Consider the following 18127-nt stretch of genomic DNA (forward strand, 5'->3'; position numbering starts at 1 on the left):
GCTGTGTGGCTGAGAGCGGCTGGCCAGGGTTCGAGGCTGACCTCTGTCCTTTCTGCATGTGTTTTATTTAAAGGGACAGTGCAGTCTAACATAGTCCAAGTGCAAAACATGAAACTTGTCATGGTCCTGTGGCCATGACTCAGTGACTTTGTGTTTATGTTCTTTATTGTTATTACTTTCATTATTATTCATGGCTGTTTTGGGATGGTTTGTGTTTGGGATTTTAGACACTGGGTTCTGGGTTTGTGCTCCCTCTGTTGGTCCCTGGTGTTAGTGTTCCCCTGTCTCGTCAGGTTAATCAGGTCCAGCTGTTTCCCCCACCTGTGTGTGATTTCCCAGTGTCTCTTTGTGTACTTATAGTGTGTGATTTCCTCTGCTCCTCGTCGCGTCGTCTGTCTTCATACCTGGTGTAATCCCCTGCGTGCTCTCCCTGCTGTTCTCCCTTCATGCTCAGGTTTGCTATTTCTTTGTGTAGTTTCTCCCAGTTAGTTCATCCTTAGTTCTGTTTTACCATCCCCACTTTATATTGGATATTATCAATAAATCACCCTCACACCTGAATAAGTGCTGCGTTTTGAGTCCTCCTTCCGCTCTCCACACGGCCGCTGCCCCGGACCGTGACAGTACGACGCGACCACAACATGGACCCAGCAGCGCTTAACCCGTCCAGGGAACTACGGGAAAATCTCATCGATGCCACACAGGAGCTGATCGACCTGTGGCTGGAAAACCCGGGCGGGGAGTCCCAGCGCGCTATAGAGAGGCGGCTACAGCGTCTGGTGACCGGTCTCCCATGGCTTCTAGGCTCGCTATGTCCGTGGGAGCGGGAGTTTCTCCTTTTGGACCTTGGACTACACCCCCCGTCTGCATTCACTTTCGAGCAGCCCGATGCGGTGAGTCAGCGGGATGCATTGCTTTCCCCAGTTTCCGGGACTTTGTTTTCTGGGGCTATTCAGAGCGGGATGGGAGACTGTACGGATCGCTTACCTACCTTCGTGGTAACGGATCCTTCCCAAGTGGGCGTGTACAAACCCGCTGCAAAACTGACAGACTGTGTCTCTGCCGCTCCTTCTGAGCCAGGACTTTATTGCCATTCTCCGGCTCAGTTCTGTGTCCAGCCACAGGCTTCCCAGTCTGTAGCTCAACCATTAGCCTCCCTTAAGCCACAATTTTCACACTGTTTTTCCACCGCTGTTTCTGAGCAGGGAGACAAACTGTTTCACTACGGACCTGTTCCTCAAAAGCTGGCTACATTAGAGACTATTGCTCACTCCGGGGCTTCCCCAGAGGCTGGGTTACTGCCCTCAGCTTACTCTGGACCCCTGGAGGCCAAGATGCCAGCTGTGAACTGCACCGGGCTGTCACTGCCTGAGCAGGGTCAGTGCTCTGCGCAGCTGCAGCCCTCCTTATGTGTGCCGGAGGCCCACGTGCCTACTGGTTTTGTTTCATGTGTGCCAGAGGCCCACGTGCCTACTGGTTTTGTTTCATGTGTGCCGGAGGCCCACGTGCCTACTGGTTTTGTTTCATATGTGCCAGAGGCCCACGTGCCTACTGGTTTTGTTTCATGTGTGCCGGGGGCCCACGTGCCTACTGGTTTTGTTTCATATGTGCCAGAGGCCCACGTGCCTACTGGTTTTGTTTCATGTGTGCCGGGGGCCCCGGTGCCCACTGGTTCTGCGGCTGTTTTCGCTGGGGGGCCCGAGGAGCCCGTCCAGCCTCCTGCTTCGCTAGCTGGGGGGCCCGAGGAGCCCGTCCAGCCTCGTGCCACACTGACTGCCACGTCGGCTGGGGGGCCCGAGGATCCCGTCCGGCCACCTGTGGCTGCTTCTCCACCTGTGGCTGCTTCTCCACCTGTGGCTGCTTCTCCACCTGTGGCTGCAGCGCCGCCTCCTGCAGTACCATCACCTGCAGCGCTACCACCTGCTACTGCCACGCCTCAGCCTGAAGCTTCAGCCTCGCCTGGTTCTGGTCCAGCTTCATCCTCACCTGGCCCAGCTTCAGCTTCAGCTTCAGCCTCGTCTGGTCCGGTTTCATCCACGCCTGGCCCGGTTTCATCCACGCCTGGTCCAGCTTCATCCTCGGCTTCATCCTCGCCTGATTCTGGTCCAGCCTCATCCTCACCTGGCCCAGCTTCAGCTACAGCGTCAGCTTCGCCTGGCCCAGCTTCAGCTACAGCTTCGTCCTCGCCCGGCCCGGCTTCAGCTACAGCTTCTTCATCGCCTGGTCCGGTTTCATCCACGCCTGGCCCGGTTTCATCCACGCCTGGCCCGGTTTCATCTCCAGCTTCAGCCTCGCCTGGTCCGGCTTCAGCTTCTGCTTCAGCGTCGCCTGGTCCAGCCTTCGTGTCTGCATCTTCGTCTGGTCCAGCCTTCGTGTCTTCAGCATCCGCACCATCGCCTGCAGCAGCGTCTTCAGCATCTTCGCCCGCTGCGGCCCCGGCTTCCGTGCCTTCAGCCTCGCCTGGCCCAGCCTCGTTTGGGTCTGGAGCTAAACGGCCGTTTTCTAGACCGCTGGCTAGGCTACTGGCCGGGCGCCGTCGCCTGACTGGCCGCCGTTGCCTTCCGCACGGCCGGCCCCCGGACCCTCTTCCCGAACTCTTTACGCGCCGCCACGGCCTTCTTCGTGGCCGGCCGCCTGAACTGTGCTTCGGACTCTGCTCCCCTGTGAGTTTTGTGAACGTTTGTTTGGGACTCTGGGGTCTTCGTTTTGGTCATGGCCCGGTCCCTCCGTCCTGGGCCCCCTGCCGCCCGCCCGGGTCTGGTGGTGTGTTTCTGTGGCTGTCAGGGGCCAGCCCTTGAGGGGGGGGGGTACTGTCATGGTCCTGCGGCCATGACTCAGTGACTTTATGTTTATGTTCTTTATTGTTATTACTTTCATTATTATTCATGGCTGTTTTGGGATGGTTTGTGTTTGGGATTTTAGACACTGGGTTCTGGGTTTGTGCTCCCTCTGTTGGTCCCTGGTGTTAGTGTTCCCCTGTCTCGTCAGGTTAATCAGGTCCAGCTGTTTCCCCCACCTGTGTGTGATTTCCCAGTGTCTCTTTGTGTACTTATAGTGTGTGATTTCCTCTGCTCCTCGTCGCGTCGTCTGTCTTCATACCTGGTGTAATCCCCTGCGTGCTCTCCCTGCTGTTCTCCCTTCATGCTCAGGTTTGCTATTTCTTTGTGTAGTTTCTCCCAGTTAGTTCATCCTTAGTTCTGTTTTACCATCCCCACTTTATATTGGATATTATCAATAAATCACCCTCACACCTGAATAAGTGCTGCGTTTTGAGTCCTCCTTCCGCTCTCCACACGGCCGCTGCCCTGGACCGTGACAAAACTGATGTAACGCACATAAGTTTAGAGTTATTGCTCATTTTCAACCATTGTCCCTTGTCACAATCACAATGCACATATTTTACAATAGAACATAAATTTTCATAAAACTAAAATACATCATGGATACAACTACAATTAATAGACAATAAAAAAAAAAAACAACAACAAAAAATCATTCATTAAAATGACGACAGCTCTGATTTGCCTTTAACTAAACTTTGACCTTCACTGTAAAGGGTCTGATGTTTGACTTCGGTTGGAAGTGTGCTCCACAGACGGCAAGCTGGAAAATGCTGACTGACCAAATGTAGCTCTGCGATGTGAAACCTTACGGTCACCATGCTCCCTAGTAAGATGTGTTCTCACTGCACTGCCTAACAAAGCCAGTAAGAGGCCAAAAAAGACCACTCGATTGTCACACTGACCTGCACTGCTGTCCTTGCCAGGCCTTGGCCCTTCAGGAGAATCCAGGTACTGTGCAGGGTGACAGAAACTGGACATGCTGAGCATCACCTCTAAATCTCAAAGAGCACAGTGGTTAGATTGTCATAGCTGAAACTTTAGGCTAAACCTTGGGGAAAATAAGATGTTTGCATTATTGTGCTTTTTTGTTTTCCAGTATGACTTTGTGGAACTGTTGGATGGTAGTCGACTTATTTCGAAAGACAAACGAGCACTGAGTGACACCGACGCAGCACACATACGTCTAGCCGGTTCTTTCGAAGAAGAATCTGAGGGAGGCCCCCGACATATCCGCTCCGTGAATGTGCATGAGGCTGGGTTCATCCAGTACCTGGACACTGGAATCTGGCACCTGGCGTTTTACAATGATGGACGAAACACAGAACAAGTCTCCTACAATACCATCATCATAGGTGAGACATGGTTGTTCTTCCTGGGACGTTGCTGTAAGAGTGAGTGCACCTCTTCAAAGCATGTGCTCAACGTATGTGCTACCAGCTTGTTGTTACAGAAATTCAAATCTACTACTACTGTTAATAATAACAACAATAATTATAGTGAGAAACATCAAAGCAGGTTCTGGAGCTCATGGTTATCTGGAACGTGACAGACAACTCGATCTTAACTCGAAGCAACGTTGAGTAAAGCTGCATTCGATTCCCTGATAAGTTATCTCGAAAAATGAGTTTGAAGTGAAAATACAGACAGTTGAATAACAGATTCAAGCCCAGAACTTTCTGTGAGGGAACATCAGTCACGATATAATCTACATGTAAATGACAACAACATTTCATCCAGTTTTACTTTTTAACCAAACTGGTTGTGGTTATGCACCACTTACATAATCGTCTGTTAGGGTTAGCGCTGTAAAAAGGATTATTCTGTCTTTGTTTAACATACTAGAAACCTTGAATGGGCTTTTTAGGGAAATGGAGGCACGATAAATGAATTTGGCAGATAAACCTGGTGAGACTGAAGCGACCTGCAACTATATTGGCTGGATGTGATTTTCAATAAAAGGCAAGGCAAGGCAAGGCAAGTTTATTTGTATAGCACAATTCAACAACAAGGTGATTCAAAGTGCTTTACAGAGACATTAGAAACAAGAACAAATAAAAAGCATGATTTAAAATTGATTAAAACAAGCAAATAAACTAACTAACTAATTAACAAACAAACAAACAAACAAACAAACAACAGTATATAAAATCAAAACAGATAAAATCAGAACAGTAGATAAAATCAGTAGTTAAATGTAAGTTTTGAAATTTAAGCTTAAAGTGTGGATTTGGTGCTTTATTCAAATGCAGCTGAGAACAGGTGAGTCTTCAACCTGGATTTAAATAAACTGAGTGTTTCAGCTGATCTGAGGCTTTCTGGGAGTTTGTTCCAGATATAAGGAGCATAAAAGCTGAATGCAGCTTCTCCGTGTCTGGTTCTGACTCTGGGAACTGATAAAAGACCGGATCCAGATGACCTGAGGGATCTGGATGGTTCATACTGGGTCAGGAGGTCATTGATGTATTTTGGTCCTAAACCATTCAGAGCTTTATAGGCCAGCATCAGAACTTTAAAGTCTATCCTCTGACGGACAGGCAGCCAGTGTAAAGACCTCAGAGCTGGACTGATGTGGTCCACTTTTTTGGTCTTAGTGAGGACTCGAGCAGCAGAGTTCTGAATGAGCTGTAGTTGTCTGACTGATTTTTTAGGTAGACCTGTAAAGATGCTGTTACAGTAATCAAGCCTACTAAAGATGAATGCATGGACTAGTTTTTCCAGGTCCTGTTGAGACATCAGATCTTTTATCCTTGAAATATTCTTGAGGTGATAGTAAGCTGACTTTGTTATTGTCTTAATGTGTTTTTCTAAGTTTAGGTCTGCATCCATCACTACACCCAAATTTCTCGCCTGGTTTGTGGTTTTTAGATGTATAGATTGAAGTTCTCTGGTGACCTGTAATCGTTTTTCTTTGGCGCCAAAGACTATTACCTCAGTTTTGTTTTTGTTTAGCTGGAGAAAATTGTGGCACAACCAGTCATTGATTTCCTCAATGCATTTACCAAGAGCCTGTACAGGGCCTTGGTCTCCTGGTGACATTGTGATATATATTTGTGTGTCATCTGCATAGCTGTGATAGTTTATTTTGTTGTTGTTTATAATCTGTGCCAGTGGGAGCATGTAGATGTTAAACAGAAGGGGTCCCAAGATGGAACCTTGGGGAACTCCACATGTGATACTTGTCTGCTCAGATGTGAAGTTACCTATTGATACAAAGTATTTCCTGTTTTCTACATATGTTTTGAACCAGTTTAGTACAGTTCCTGAAAGACCTGTCCAGTTCTCCAGTCGTTTGAGTAATATGTTGTGGTCAACTGTATCAAATGCTGCACTGAGATCCAGTAAAACTAAGACTGACATTTTTCCACTGTCTGTATTCAGACATATGTCATTAAACACTTTGGTCAGAGCGGTTTCAGTGCTGTGGTTCTGTCTAAAACCTGACTGGAAGGCATCGTAGCAATTATTCTGTTTTAAGAAGTAACTGAGCTGTTGAGAAACTGCTTTTTCAATGATCTTACTTAAAAACGGGAGATTTGAGATCGGCCTGTAGTTGTTCATTTGTGTCTTGTCAAGATTGTCCTTTTTCAGTATAGGTTTGATTACAGCAGTTTTTAGTGATTCTGGAAACACACCTGATAATAAAGAAAAGTTGACGATCTGTAACAGGTCTGACTCTAAAGTCTTTGAGACCTTTTTGAAAAAACTTGTTGGCAGGACATCTAAACAGCAGGAGGAGGAGTTCAGTTGACCTAAGATGTCCTCCAGGTCTTTGCTGTTAATAGGTTGAAACTGTTTCATGGTGTTTAAACAGTTTTTTGGTGGACACAGTACATATCCTGGATCTGCTGTTGATGTACCAATTGCTTGTCTAATTTTTTGGATTTTTTCAGTGAAGAATTTGGCAAAGTCATTGCAGGCCATGGTCGAATGAAGTTCAGCTGCCACTGACACAGGGGGGTTTGTTAGCCTGTCAACTGTAGAAAATAAGACCCGAGCATTATGGCTGTTTTTAGTGATGATGTCAGAGAAGTAGGACCTCCTTGCATTCCTCAGTTGTAAATTATAATTGTGAAGTTTCTCTTTATAGATGTCATAATGAACCTGGAGGTTTGTTTTTCTCCATCTGCGCTCAGCTTTCCTACACTCTCTTTTTTCATTTTTCACCAGTGTGGAGTTTCTCCATGGAGACTTTTTCCTTCCAGAGATAACCTTCACCTTAATGGGAGCAATAGTGTCCATTACATTTAACATGTTAGCATTGAAGCTATTGACGAGCTCATTGACTGACCCTCTGGACAGGTCAGGTGTTAATGGGAAGACCTGGTTAAAGATCTCACTACTATTAAAGACCAATATTTAATGTAATACTAGTGTGCTGTGAAAACCTTCACTGGCACACGTGTGTGCAGTTTTAATTAGAGCAAAGGAGCAAAGAAAAGCACGGCAGAGAGGGAAAGAGCGGTTGTGGTGATTGGATGCATTGATTGGACTAATTGGCTGTAACTATGGTAATAGCAGAAGAGCAGTCACACAGTTTGGTGTGTGTATGTCTTTAAATAATCTCTCTCTCCCACTTTAAATCAGAGTCGATTATGGAGTGTCCTCACAATTGTCATGGAAACGGTGAATGTCTCTCGGGGATTTGCCACTGTTTCCCAGGATTCCTGGGGCCCGACTGCTCTCGAGGTAAACGATCCTGCCTCGCCTACAGGGAAGAAGCAATTGTTGCATGATCCCCCGTTACCTTTAGCAAAGGAGACACTGACCATGACAAAGACTTTAAATATTTTGCATGTTTTCAGCTGCTCTGCTCCTTAATCAATCAAGAATGATTGAAAAGTTACACTAAGTGTTTATAGGGCACGAGCTTTATAACTGAATAGCATTTTATTGAACATTAATCCATCTTAGTTGTTTACACAGTACGTAGCTTGATGGGAACTCGAGGGTTCAATTATCTTACTGCCTTTGTTGGGTGATTTAGTAAGTGTGACTTGTTCCGTTCATGCATGTGTCTGGTGCAGCGTCCTGCCCGGTGCTGTGCAGCGGTAACGGTCAGTACTCTCGTGGACGCTGTCAGTGCTACAGTGGTTGGAAAGGTACCGAGTGCGACGTGCCAGCCAACCAGTGTATTGACATCCACTGTGGAGGACATGGTATCTGCATAATGGGCGCCTGCATCTGCAACACTGGTTATAAGGGAGAGAACTGTGAGGAAGGTAAGAGTGTGAAAGTGTCACCACAGCACTGAAGTTCCACATAATCTTTCATTCAGTAAACTATTGTTATTCTAATTATTATTTCTCTTGTGTTGTTTTGGTGTTAATGTTATTTCTGCATGTGATCATCTTATAGTGTCTCACACTTGTGCAGAATATTAAACTCTTAAATATCATGTGTAGACCTGTCATGGCCAGAGGCACCTGTGATGCTTTTAACTTAGATTTAACTCTGTTTGGACTAATATATCCAAACTCTCTGACAAATACTCAGGAAAAAGGCCCTGTTAGCCGTTAGTAACATGCTACAGTTACCTCATCTGGTTCCCATTAGTTTCGGTTTTCAACAATAAAACTGAGAAAGAGCAGATCCATCTCTCGCATGGACAAAGGTTTATGCTTTTCTGTTTTTGCCTCCATCTGTTGTCATGATTAGCTGGTATCTATGCAGATAGAATGAGAGTCCTAACAGTAGAGAGGGGCTCGACTGCTGCATCAGTAACAAAGTGGAATCGACTGGGACTGACAGCGACTCACACATGCAGCGGTACGCTACACAAGCTCACAAAGTGGAGTCAGTGGACGCTGAAGCACAGAGTGTGGTAGGAGGCTTTCTGCAGAGTCGGGCACTACAGTCACGTGACTGCACGTCACCTTCAGATTAGCTGAAGAACAGTGCGCTTTCCATGGCTGAGCAGATGCATCCAAGCCTTGCATCACCAAGTGATGTGTCACGTGGAGTGAAGCACACTTCCACTGGACTCTGTAGCTGTGGAGAGGTGTTCTGTGGAGCGATGAACCACGCTTCTCTGCCTGGCAGTCCCATGGATGACTCTTTACTATAATGCTCTTCCTCTACAATAATTCAATTATTTAATTGTCCTTTTGTTCAAACTTCCTGCCCTGTACTTTATCAAACTCCTTCCTGAGATTTTATCCAATAAATATCATCTAAAGATGCTAAATTGTGAAGCAGGTCACAGAGAGAGGAACCTTGTGACCATTTTCAATAAAATCTCGCTGGTGATATAAAAAAATGTGACATATTCTTAGTGTGTGTTGCCATGGGCACAGATGGTGATGAGTACCTGTGTGCGGCAGTCAAAACTAGAATCCAGAGCATGAACTGCTTCGACTGTAGCCACGCGGACATGTGGGGATTTCATTTGAAGAACGGTGAAAACAGATCTACCCGGTGTTTGTGGACAAACTAATTATTTAATTATTACATTAATATTGTAAAACCCCTAAAAGGCAAAACAATCTATACATCATTCCCGTATTAAGAGCTTTCTCTCCATCCCTCTATAAATGTCATGCGTTCAGCTGCAGTAGCTGCAACAGATTTATACAGATCAATTTGCAATTTTGCTCACTTGAAATGAAAGTTTTTAATTTCTCATTTAATGAAGAGAGACCGAATATGAAGCAGAAATGTAGAAGAATACTTTATATGAACGATGTAATTATCAAATATATGAAATGATCTTGACGGAGGTCTGGAGACTGGCTACATCCACTCTGTTTCTTCCCTTTGTTCCCTTGGTGGTACATTTGATAACTGTCATGCTGCAGGACGCATCCAATCCCACGTTAGCGTTCTGGCTGAGGAAAGCACATCCCTGCTCAGGGAGGCATCCCTATGAGGATGCTCTTCTTTGGGTAATTTCTCTTCCTCTAAACATGGCGGGTTGAGTTGGCGGCAGAGAGCTGGATTTTGGCTTCATCTGACCACAGCATTTTCTCCCAAGCCTTCTCACGGTCAAGCTAAAGGTGGAACTATCCCTGTGCCTTTGTAAGCAGGGGGACACTGCGAGTGCTGCAAGATTTCAGTGTTACCAATGATGTTCCTGGTGACCATGGTCCTAACTGCTATTAGACCATTAACTGTGTAGTTTTGGGCTGATCCACCACATGTTCACTCTCATCTCCTGAGACCAAGGTCTTGCACGGAGTGACTGATGATTGACTGATGAAACATTTTCTATTTCTTCCAATCGGAATAATTGTTACCTTTTCACCACCATCTTGGTCTTATGGTTGGTGCAGTCTCGTCTCTCGTGCGTCTTGCCCACGGTGGTGGAGCGGTCGGAATGGAAGAAACTGATTTTGTGGACAGGTGTGCTTTAGACACACAAGTTTAAGTGTCTGTAAGTAATTTACTGTTACATCTGTGCCACATGGGCACACAGCCCATCTGTGCGAGCCAGAATTCAGGGGTAGGGAGCCAAATGCTTACATCACTGTGTTTTTCTGAATTTTGGTTGATATTCTGTCTCTGCACTAAAAGCAAACTTACCAATTCTTTTTTTTGAAAATATTTTTATTGAAAAAAGAAAACAGTACTTGCAGTTACCGAAATACAATCAACCTTTCTTAATTTTCCTAAGTAAATTAACATACACATATATGTATATACACATATATATATACACACATATACATACACATATATGTGTGTGTGTATATTTATATATATATATATATATATATATATATATATATATATATATATATATATATATATATATATATATATATATATATATATATGTATATGTATATGTATATATGTATATGTATATATATATATATATATATATATATGTATATATATATATATATACATATGTATGTATATATATATATATATATATATATATGTATGAAAAAAAAACAACAAAAAAAACAAAACACAACGCTCCCCCCCCCCCAGTCCCACACAGATCAACACAACCATCAAACATATTAGAGGAATATAACAGTAACAAAAGTAGATTTAAACAGGCAATACCTCTAGACTAGCAAAATAAGAGATAAAGGGTTGCCACTTGTGAAAAAATTTGGCTGTGCAACCTCTCAACGTATATTTAATTTTTTCAAGTTTTAAAAAAAACATGACATCTTTAAGCCACCGGGAAATAGTAGGACACTTAGCAGACTTCCAATGCAACAATATTAGACGTCTCGCTAATAGGGATGTGAAGGCTATAATATCCCTTTGTGTGGAATCAAGTGTAAGTGAGCGAGCAGGAATCCCAAACACAGCAATCAGAGGACAAGGATGAAGAGTTACCCCAAGAACAGTTGACATAATAGCAAAATACCTTGTCCAGAAACCTTGTAGCTCAGGGCACAGAAAAAACATGTGGCTAAGGTGACAAGGAGAACCATGGCATTTATCACATTTATTTTCCACTTCTGGATACAATTCAGAAAGTCTAGACTTAGAGAAATGCACCCTGTGTATGACCTTAAATTGAATAAGTCCAAGACGAGCACAGGAGGTGGAAGATCGTATCCTCGTTATAGCCCGTTCCCAAGACTCCTCATGTATTCGAAATCCCAGTTCTTCTTCCCATGTACGCTTAAGCTTAACATTAGAGTGGTTACTAAAAGACAGAATAGCATCATAGAGTTTCGAAATGGTTCCTCTGTGATGAGGAACAAATGATAACGTAGTTTCCCACTGCTGTTCTGGAGGTAAAGAGGGGAAATTTGGGAAACACTTAGCAACAAAATTTCGAATTTGAAAATAGCGAAACAAATGGGTAACAGGGAGATTGTAACGAGAAGACAAGTTGGGAAAACTATCGAAAACACCATCCACATATAAATGTTTGAACCGTTTTATACCCTTGTCACACCACACTGAAAATGTCGAGTCCAAAAGTGAAGGGGGAAACAAATGGTTTTCGCTTAGAGGACCCGAGGAAGACGGCATTACAAAATTAAAGTGACGTCTAAACTGAAACCAGATTTTGAGTGTGTTAAGAACCACCTGATTATCAGTGTACAGAGAGGGTCTCACGGGTAAAGAGGAATAGAGCAAAGCCGGTAAAGAAGAGCCCTTACATGATGATAGCTCCAATTTACACCACGAGGAACCAGAAGATAGCCAGTAGCAAAGTTTATGGATGTGAGCGGCCCAGTAATAGACTAAAAAATTAGGTAATGCAAGTCCTCCACTAAATCTGCATCGCTGCAGCAAAGTTTTAGAGACCCTAGGTGGCTTCCCTCCCCAAATGAAAGAACCAATAATCTTGTCCAGTGAAACAAAAAATTGTTTCGGCAAAAATAAGGGAATTGACTGAAATAAAAATAAAAATTTTGGTAAGATGTTCATTTTAACAACGTTAATCTTACCGATTAAAGAAAGGGGGAGATTACCCCATCTTTGAATATCAGATGTGACCCTAGATATAAGAGGAGACAAATTTGCTGATTTAAGGCCAGCTAGAGAGCGAGTCACGTTAATCCCTAAGTACTTAAACCCAGACGGACTGAGACGAAAGGGTAGATTGGACTGTTGAAGTTGACGTGCTGCCGTATTAACAGGAAAACACTCACTTTTCCCCAAATTCAATTTATAACCTGAAAATGAACTGAAGTTCTCCAGAATACTTAAAACAGCAGGGATGGAGCATGCGGGGTCAGTCATATATAATAACAAGTCATCCGCATACAATGATACTTTATGTGTAATTCCATTACGGATGATTCCCCTGAATACAGAAGAAGATCGCAATGTAATAGACAGAGGCTCGATGGCAATGGCAAAGAGTAAGGGAGACAAAGGGCAACCTTGACGACAACCACGACCCAGCGCAAAATAATCAGAGTAAACATCATTAGTATGAACACTGGCTTTAGGGGACGAATAAAGAAGCCGAATCCAGGAAATAAATTTATCACCAAAACCAAATTTCTCTAAAACTGCAAACAAGTACTCCCACTCCACCCTATCGAAAGCCTTTTCAGCATCTAAAGAAATCACAAGTTCAGGAAGTTCAGATAGACGCTTTGAGTAAATAACATTAAAGAGTGTACGGGTATTAAAAAACAATTGCCGTCCCTTTATAAAGCCATTCTGCTCCTCAGATATAATTCGAGGAAGCACATCCTCAAGGCGAGATGAAATTACTTTAGCCAATACCTTTGCATCGGCATTAAGCAGAGATAATGGCCTGTAGGAACCACAGGAGGTTGGGTCCTTGTCATTTTTGAGAAGGAGCGCTATGGTTGCTTGTGTGAAAGTAGGTGGTAATGAACCGGTTTCCAAGGATTCGTTAAACACAGACAAAAGCAATGGTGCCAATTTACCAATAAATGTTTTATAGAATTCAATTGGAAACCCATCCGGGCCCGGGGCTTTATTAGACTGCATAGCTGTAATAGCTTTTAATACTTCTTCAACAGATAATGGGGAGTCCAATTGCCCCGCATCATTAGCACCAATAACAGGGTTTGAAAGATTATGAAGAAATGCATTCATTTTAGCTTTATCCGTGGGAAATTCGGACCTGTACAACAAAGAGTAAAATGTTTTAAAGGTAGAATTAATTTCCAAGGGATCTGTAGTAATATTGTCATCAGAGTGTTTAATAATGGGGATCACACGCGAGGAGGCCTGACGTCGTAACTGATGTGCCAACAAGCGACTAGCCTTGTCACCATATTCGTAATATGAGCCACGACTGCGTAGTAATAAGTGCTCAGCCTCTTTGGTTGACATAAGATCAAATTCTGCTTGCAAATCAAGGCGCTGCTTCAGTAATTCTGGAGAAGGGTTCAGTGTATAACTTTGATCAAGGTTACTAATTGCAGCTATAAGTTCTTTAAGCCTGGCATTAATCTTTTTATTAGCACGGACAGAGTAAGAAATAACTTGACCTCTCAGGTAGCATTTAAGAGTCTCCCATAGCAGAGAATATGAGACAGAATCATCCTGATTGAAGGACAAGAACTCCTCAATAGAGCCTGAAATAAATTCACAAAATTCTTTATCCGCCAGAAGGAGAGAGTTAAATCTCCAAAGTGGAGGGCTACGTTTATGGGTAGAAAGATGAACATCCAATAGCAGAGGAGAATGATCAGATATTACAATACCAGAATAGTCGGAAGAATTAACACATGAATTAAGAGTTCTGTCGATGAAAAAATAATCAATCCTGGAATAAGACTGGTGGACCTGAGAGAAGAATGAAAATTTTTTGATTGAAGGGTTGCGAAATCTCCATGGATCAACAAGATCATTCTGTTTCATAAAATCTGAGAATGTTTTAGACATAGATGATTGAGTCAAATTACGAGGACTAGATCGATCCAAAATTGGATCAAAAACACAATTCAGATCACCACCAAGGATAAGCAAATGTGTATTCAGAAAGGGGATGTTACTCAGCAATCTATTAGCGAATTCAGCATCATCAAAATTCGGGGCATATACATTTACCAACAAAACCTTTTTCTGCATTAGGGTACCAGCAACAATGATGTATCTACCGTTCCTATCAGCGACAACATTGGTCAAAGTGAATTGAACTTTCTTATTAATGAGAATGGCCACTCCTCTAGCCTTCGAATTAAAATTTGAGTGAAAGACCTGACCTACCCAAGGGCAATATAACCTATAATGATCCTTAATGCGAAGATGAGTCTCCTGTAAAAATGCTATGTCAGAATTTAGACGTTTCAAGTGAGTAAAAACCTTAGATCTCTTAACAGGGTTACCCATACCTCTGATATTCCAACTAATGAATCTAAGAGGCATACCTGACCCAGCAATGCTGGGGTCTATATTTCCATTAACCATTTACAAAAAGGAAGAGGAAAAAGACCAAACCAAAATGCCAGTGGCCATGAAGAGCCGAAATGGGACAGCCCCCCCCCCAACCCAACCCTGAACACAAATACACCCCCAAGTCTCCACAGAACAGAACAAAGGAGACAGCAGTGTACCCCCAAAGTAGCAAAAATGATTCACCGAAGTGACTGGACTAATTGTTGTCTAAATAAAAATAAAAGCGAGAGAGGGAAAAATAACCTCTCACCAACTTCTCTACAGCATAACAGTGTGCGCGTAACAGTAAACATGTTTTTTTTTTAAAAAAGGAAAAAAAATAAAAAGGAAACCAACCAACCAAAAAAAGATCTCACAGTACAAAATATGACTTCCTCAGAAGGAGAACTTTCCAACAAATCACCGAAAGTGCATAAAATTTAAAAAAACAAAAACAACATACATAAATAGATAAACAATTAAAACAAAAACAACCAAACAAAAAAATAAGTAAATAAAATTTTAACAGAAACGAAAAACAACTCAGTCCTATGCAAATCAATGCAGCAAGCTTGGAGAAGATTGTGCCGGACTGGTCCGAAGTTCAAGAGTATATTATATGATCCAGTTTCAATAAATAACAATGAAAATAAAAGGAACCAGCACACCAACAGTACAATAACCAGCACAATGGCCTAAGAAAACAATGCACGGGTGGCGTTAAACCTAAGGAGACCGTGAACCCTTAGCAGCATTACAGTATCAAACTGAGGAGCTAACGAGGCTCACCCAGAAATCAAAGTTTTGACATAATCACTGGCCTCCTCTGCCGAAACAAAGTCCTTCTCGACACCCTTATATGTGATGCGGAGTCGCGCTGGATGAAGCAGGCCATACCGAACACCGTCAATGCCACGGAGTTGCTGCCTGACCGTGTTGAATGCAGCACGAGCCCGTGCCACCCTGGCGGTGTAGTCGGGGAAGACTGAGATGGTCCGATCTCCAACTTTAATCTGTCGGCGTTCTCTAGCACGTCGTAAAATGTCGACACAGTCAGTGTGGTAATGAAACCTGCATACAATGGCTCGTGGACGGTCGCCAGGCTTAGGTGCGGGTTGGAGGGTCCTGTGCGAACGATCCAAAAGCGGCTCCTTCCCCAGATCAAATGCTTCTTTTAGCAAGGAAGCTACGGCGGCAGTGGTGCACGTGTCAGGGCCCTCCGGTACTCCCACTATCCTAACATTGTTGCGCCGCGATCTGGACTCCAAATCTTCACACTTACTTTCCAGCTTGGCTACATGAGCTGTGAGACCCTTGATAGTGTTTTTCATCTCAGCTATATCATCAGAGCAGACAGTAAGTGCGTGCTCCATCTCCTTCACCGTACCTTTTAGCTCAGACATGGTAGCGTCATTTGCAGCTTTATCGATCGCCAGCTGCGTCTTCACCGCCTGCAGGTCGAACTTAATGGTAGACAAAGCATCACCCAGAGTATCCTGAAGTTCCTTTTTAAAGATGTCGGCGATATCTTTCCTCAGCGAAGCCAGCAACTCGACCTTGAGAGCCTCAATATCAGGATTAGCTTGACATGTGGGGGGCTTTGCAGGAGACGACGGCTCACTCGCGGGTGTGGTCGCGGTTTGCAAACTAGGCCTCAGTTGTGTCTGAATAGTACTGCGGGTTTTAACATTTTTTGCTGCCATTTTACGCCGGCCCGAGTAAAACTTCTCAACAAGACAATCCACAAACCAAAACAGGACTGAAAATACGGCCAAAACGCGCGAATAAATAACAATTTAATCGAAATCGGCGGGAGCTCCCAGACTCGCGTCCTACTCCATCAAAGCTCAACCGGAAGTCAAACTTACCAATTCTACAGGGGATCTAATAATTATTTCCCCAGCTGTAAACGCTTAATTGATTTATTCTAATATGATGTGCAAATACATTTCCACAGCATCTGTTTTAGCCAGATACCTGGCTACAAGCAAGATGCAAACAATGCACTGCACTAATTCAAAGTCAATTAATCAGTAATGACCTGCACAGGCATACAGCAGTGCTGAGGGAAGTGATCATCTGTGACTCACATTGTGGGTAAATGCAGACACAATGCTACAAATATGAAAATGCATATCACAGCGGACAGTAATCGCATTACTTTCAGATGGGTTCAGTCATCAGTCGGAAAGAGACAGACTGTGTGTGTGTGTGTGTGTGTGTGTGTGTGTGTGTGTGTTAATCCTATTTACTGCTGCTAATCTGAAAAGTTATGTCAAAGATGCCGTGTAGGTTTACCCCAACAAAACGACACATAATATTATTTTGTGTTTGCACTGAGTCGATGATCAAAGCGGTGGATGTGTGAGCAGTGCTGAGCGGTTATCCAAAAACACCTCAAATATGTTTACTGGTCTGGGGTCTGGTTGCATGTAATGAAAGAAGCCAAACATCCATTCATTGCTTAATGTGGAAATGAGGCACTCGTGCATAAAATTCTGTCATGACTTAGAGTCAGAAAAGAGGAAATGCACAAGTGTATGTAAAGCTGTTTGTAATTAAGGTTGAAGAGTTTAAGCATCTGGCTCCAGATAACTGCCCTCAAGAGTTCAACAGTAAAGCTGATGCGTGAACGTGTGCATGTGTCCTGTATGTACTGTTTGGTGTGCTGATAATTTCCTCTCTGCCTCCAGTGGACTGCATTGACCCCAGCTGTTCGGCCCATGGGGTGTGTATTCATGGCGAATGTCACTGTCAGCCAGGCTGGGGTGGAGCCAGCTGTGAAATTACCAAGGCCATGTGTCCAGACCAGTGTTCAGGCCATGGCACCTACAATGCAGAGACCAGCACATGTGCCTGCGACCAGAACTGGACTGGAGCTGACTGCTCTTTAGGTGTGTGCACTGTTTACCTGTCTATGTCCACATTTCATATTCTTATTTCTCAGAATGAAACCTTCTGTTGAAGCATGTGTAAAACCAGAATACTGTACAGATGTGTTATGAGGGGATTTAGAAGTGAAGTGACCGCCATAAAAAATCCAAATCAGTTACAAATTAGAAGCTACTTGAGACGACAGTGTTAGAGGTGCCCTGAACGCTGCAGTACTGGACGCAATGCAACCAAGAAGATTTAAGGTAAATAAAAAAGTTTCATTTTATTTTTCAAACTCCAAAAGAGAAATAAAGTCAGACTGTCATCACTTAGTATTGGCCTGTACTACAGAAATCAGCATGTTGCATGAAAATGTTGTTGACTCTTTAACAAAACTTAGCACACACAGTAGTGTTACCTACAAAATGCTCACCGTCAACATTTTCCACATGTTTTTCTCTACAATTGCAGCAAATGATGCAATAATATTCATACACACGATACACATGTTGCAATCACATTTAATTCATTTCTATCCAGTTTATTTATATAGCACCAAATTACAACAAGTCACTTTTTTCTTTATCCAGAGTACAATGATTGTGGTGCACAGCATACATCTTTAACAG

The 18127-nt window shown here is 43.5% G+C and overlaps 1 protein-coding gene across 6 annotated transcripts in view; it reads left to right on the forward strand.

The window, feature by feature from the left end:
• The window catches only part of tenm3 (teneurin transmembrane protein 3), a 220732-nt gene that overhangs the window by 128744 nt on the left and 73861 nt on the right, over nucleotides 1–18127 (forward strand). For all 6 annotated transcript variants that reach the window (XM_082536064.1, XM_082536065.1, XM_082536068.1 and 3 more), the window contains 4 exons: nucleotides 3940–4195; nucleotides 7428–7529; nucleotides 7868–8062; nucleotides 17318–17518. In XM_082536064.1, coding sequence (XP_082392190.1) covers nucleotides 3940–4195; nucleotides 7428–7529; nucleotides 7868–8062; nucleotides 17318–17518 — 754 coding nt within the window. The remainder of the gene's footprint in view (nucleotides 1–3939; nucleotides 4196–7427; nucleotides 7530–7867; nucleotides 8063–17317; nucleotides 17519–18127) is intronic.

Source organism: Aulonocara stuartgranti (genome assembly GCF_965226115.1).
Source record: "Aulonocara stuartgranti genome assembly, chromosome: 6".
NCBI lineage: Eukaryota > Metazoa > Chordata > Actinopteri > Cichliformes > Cichlidae > Aulonocara > Aulonocara stuartgranti.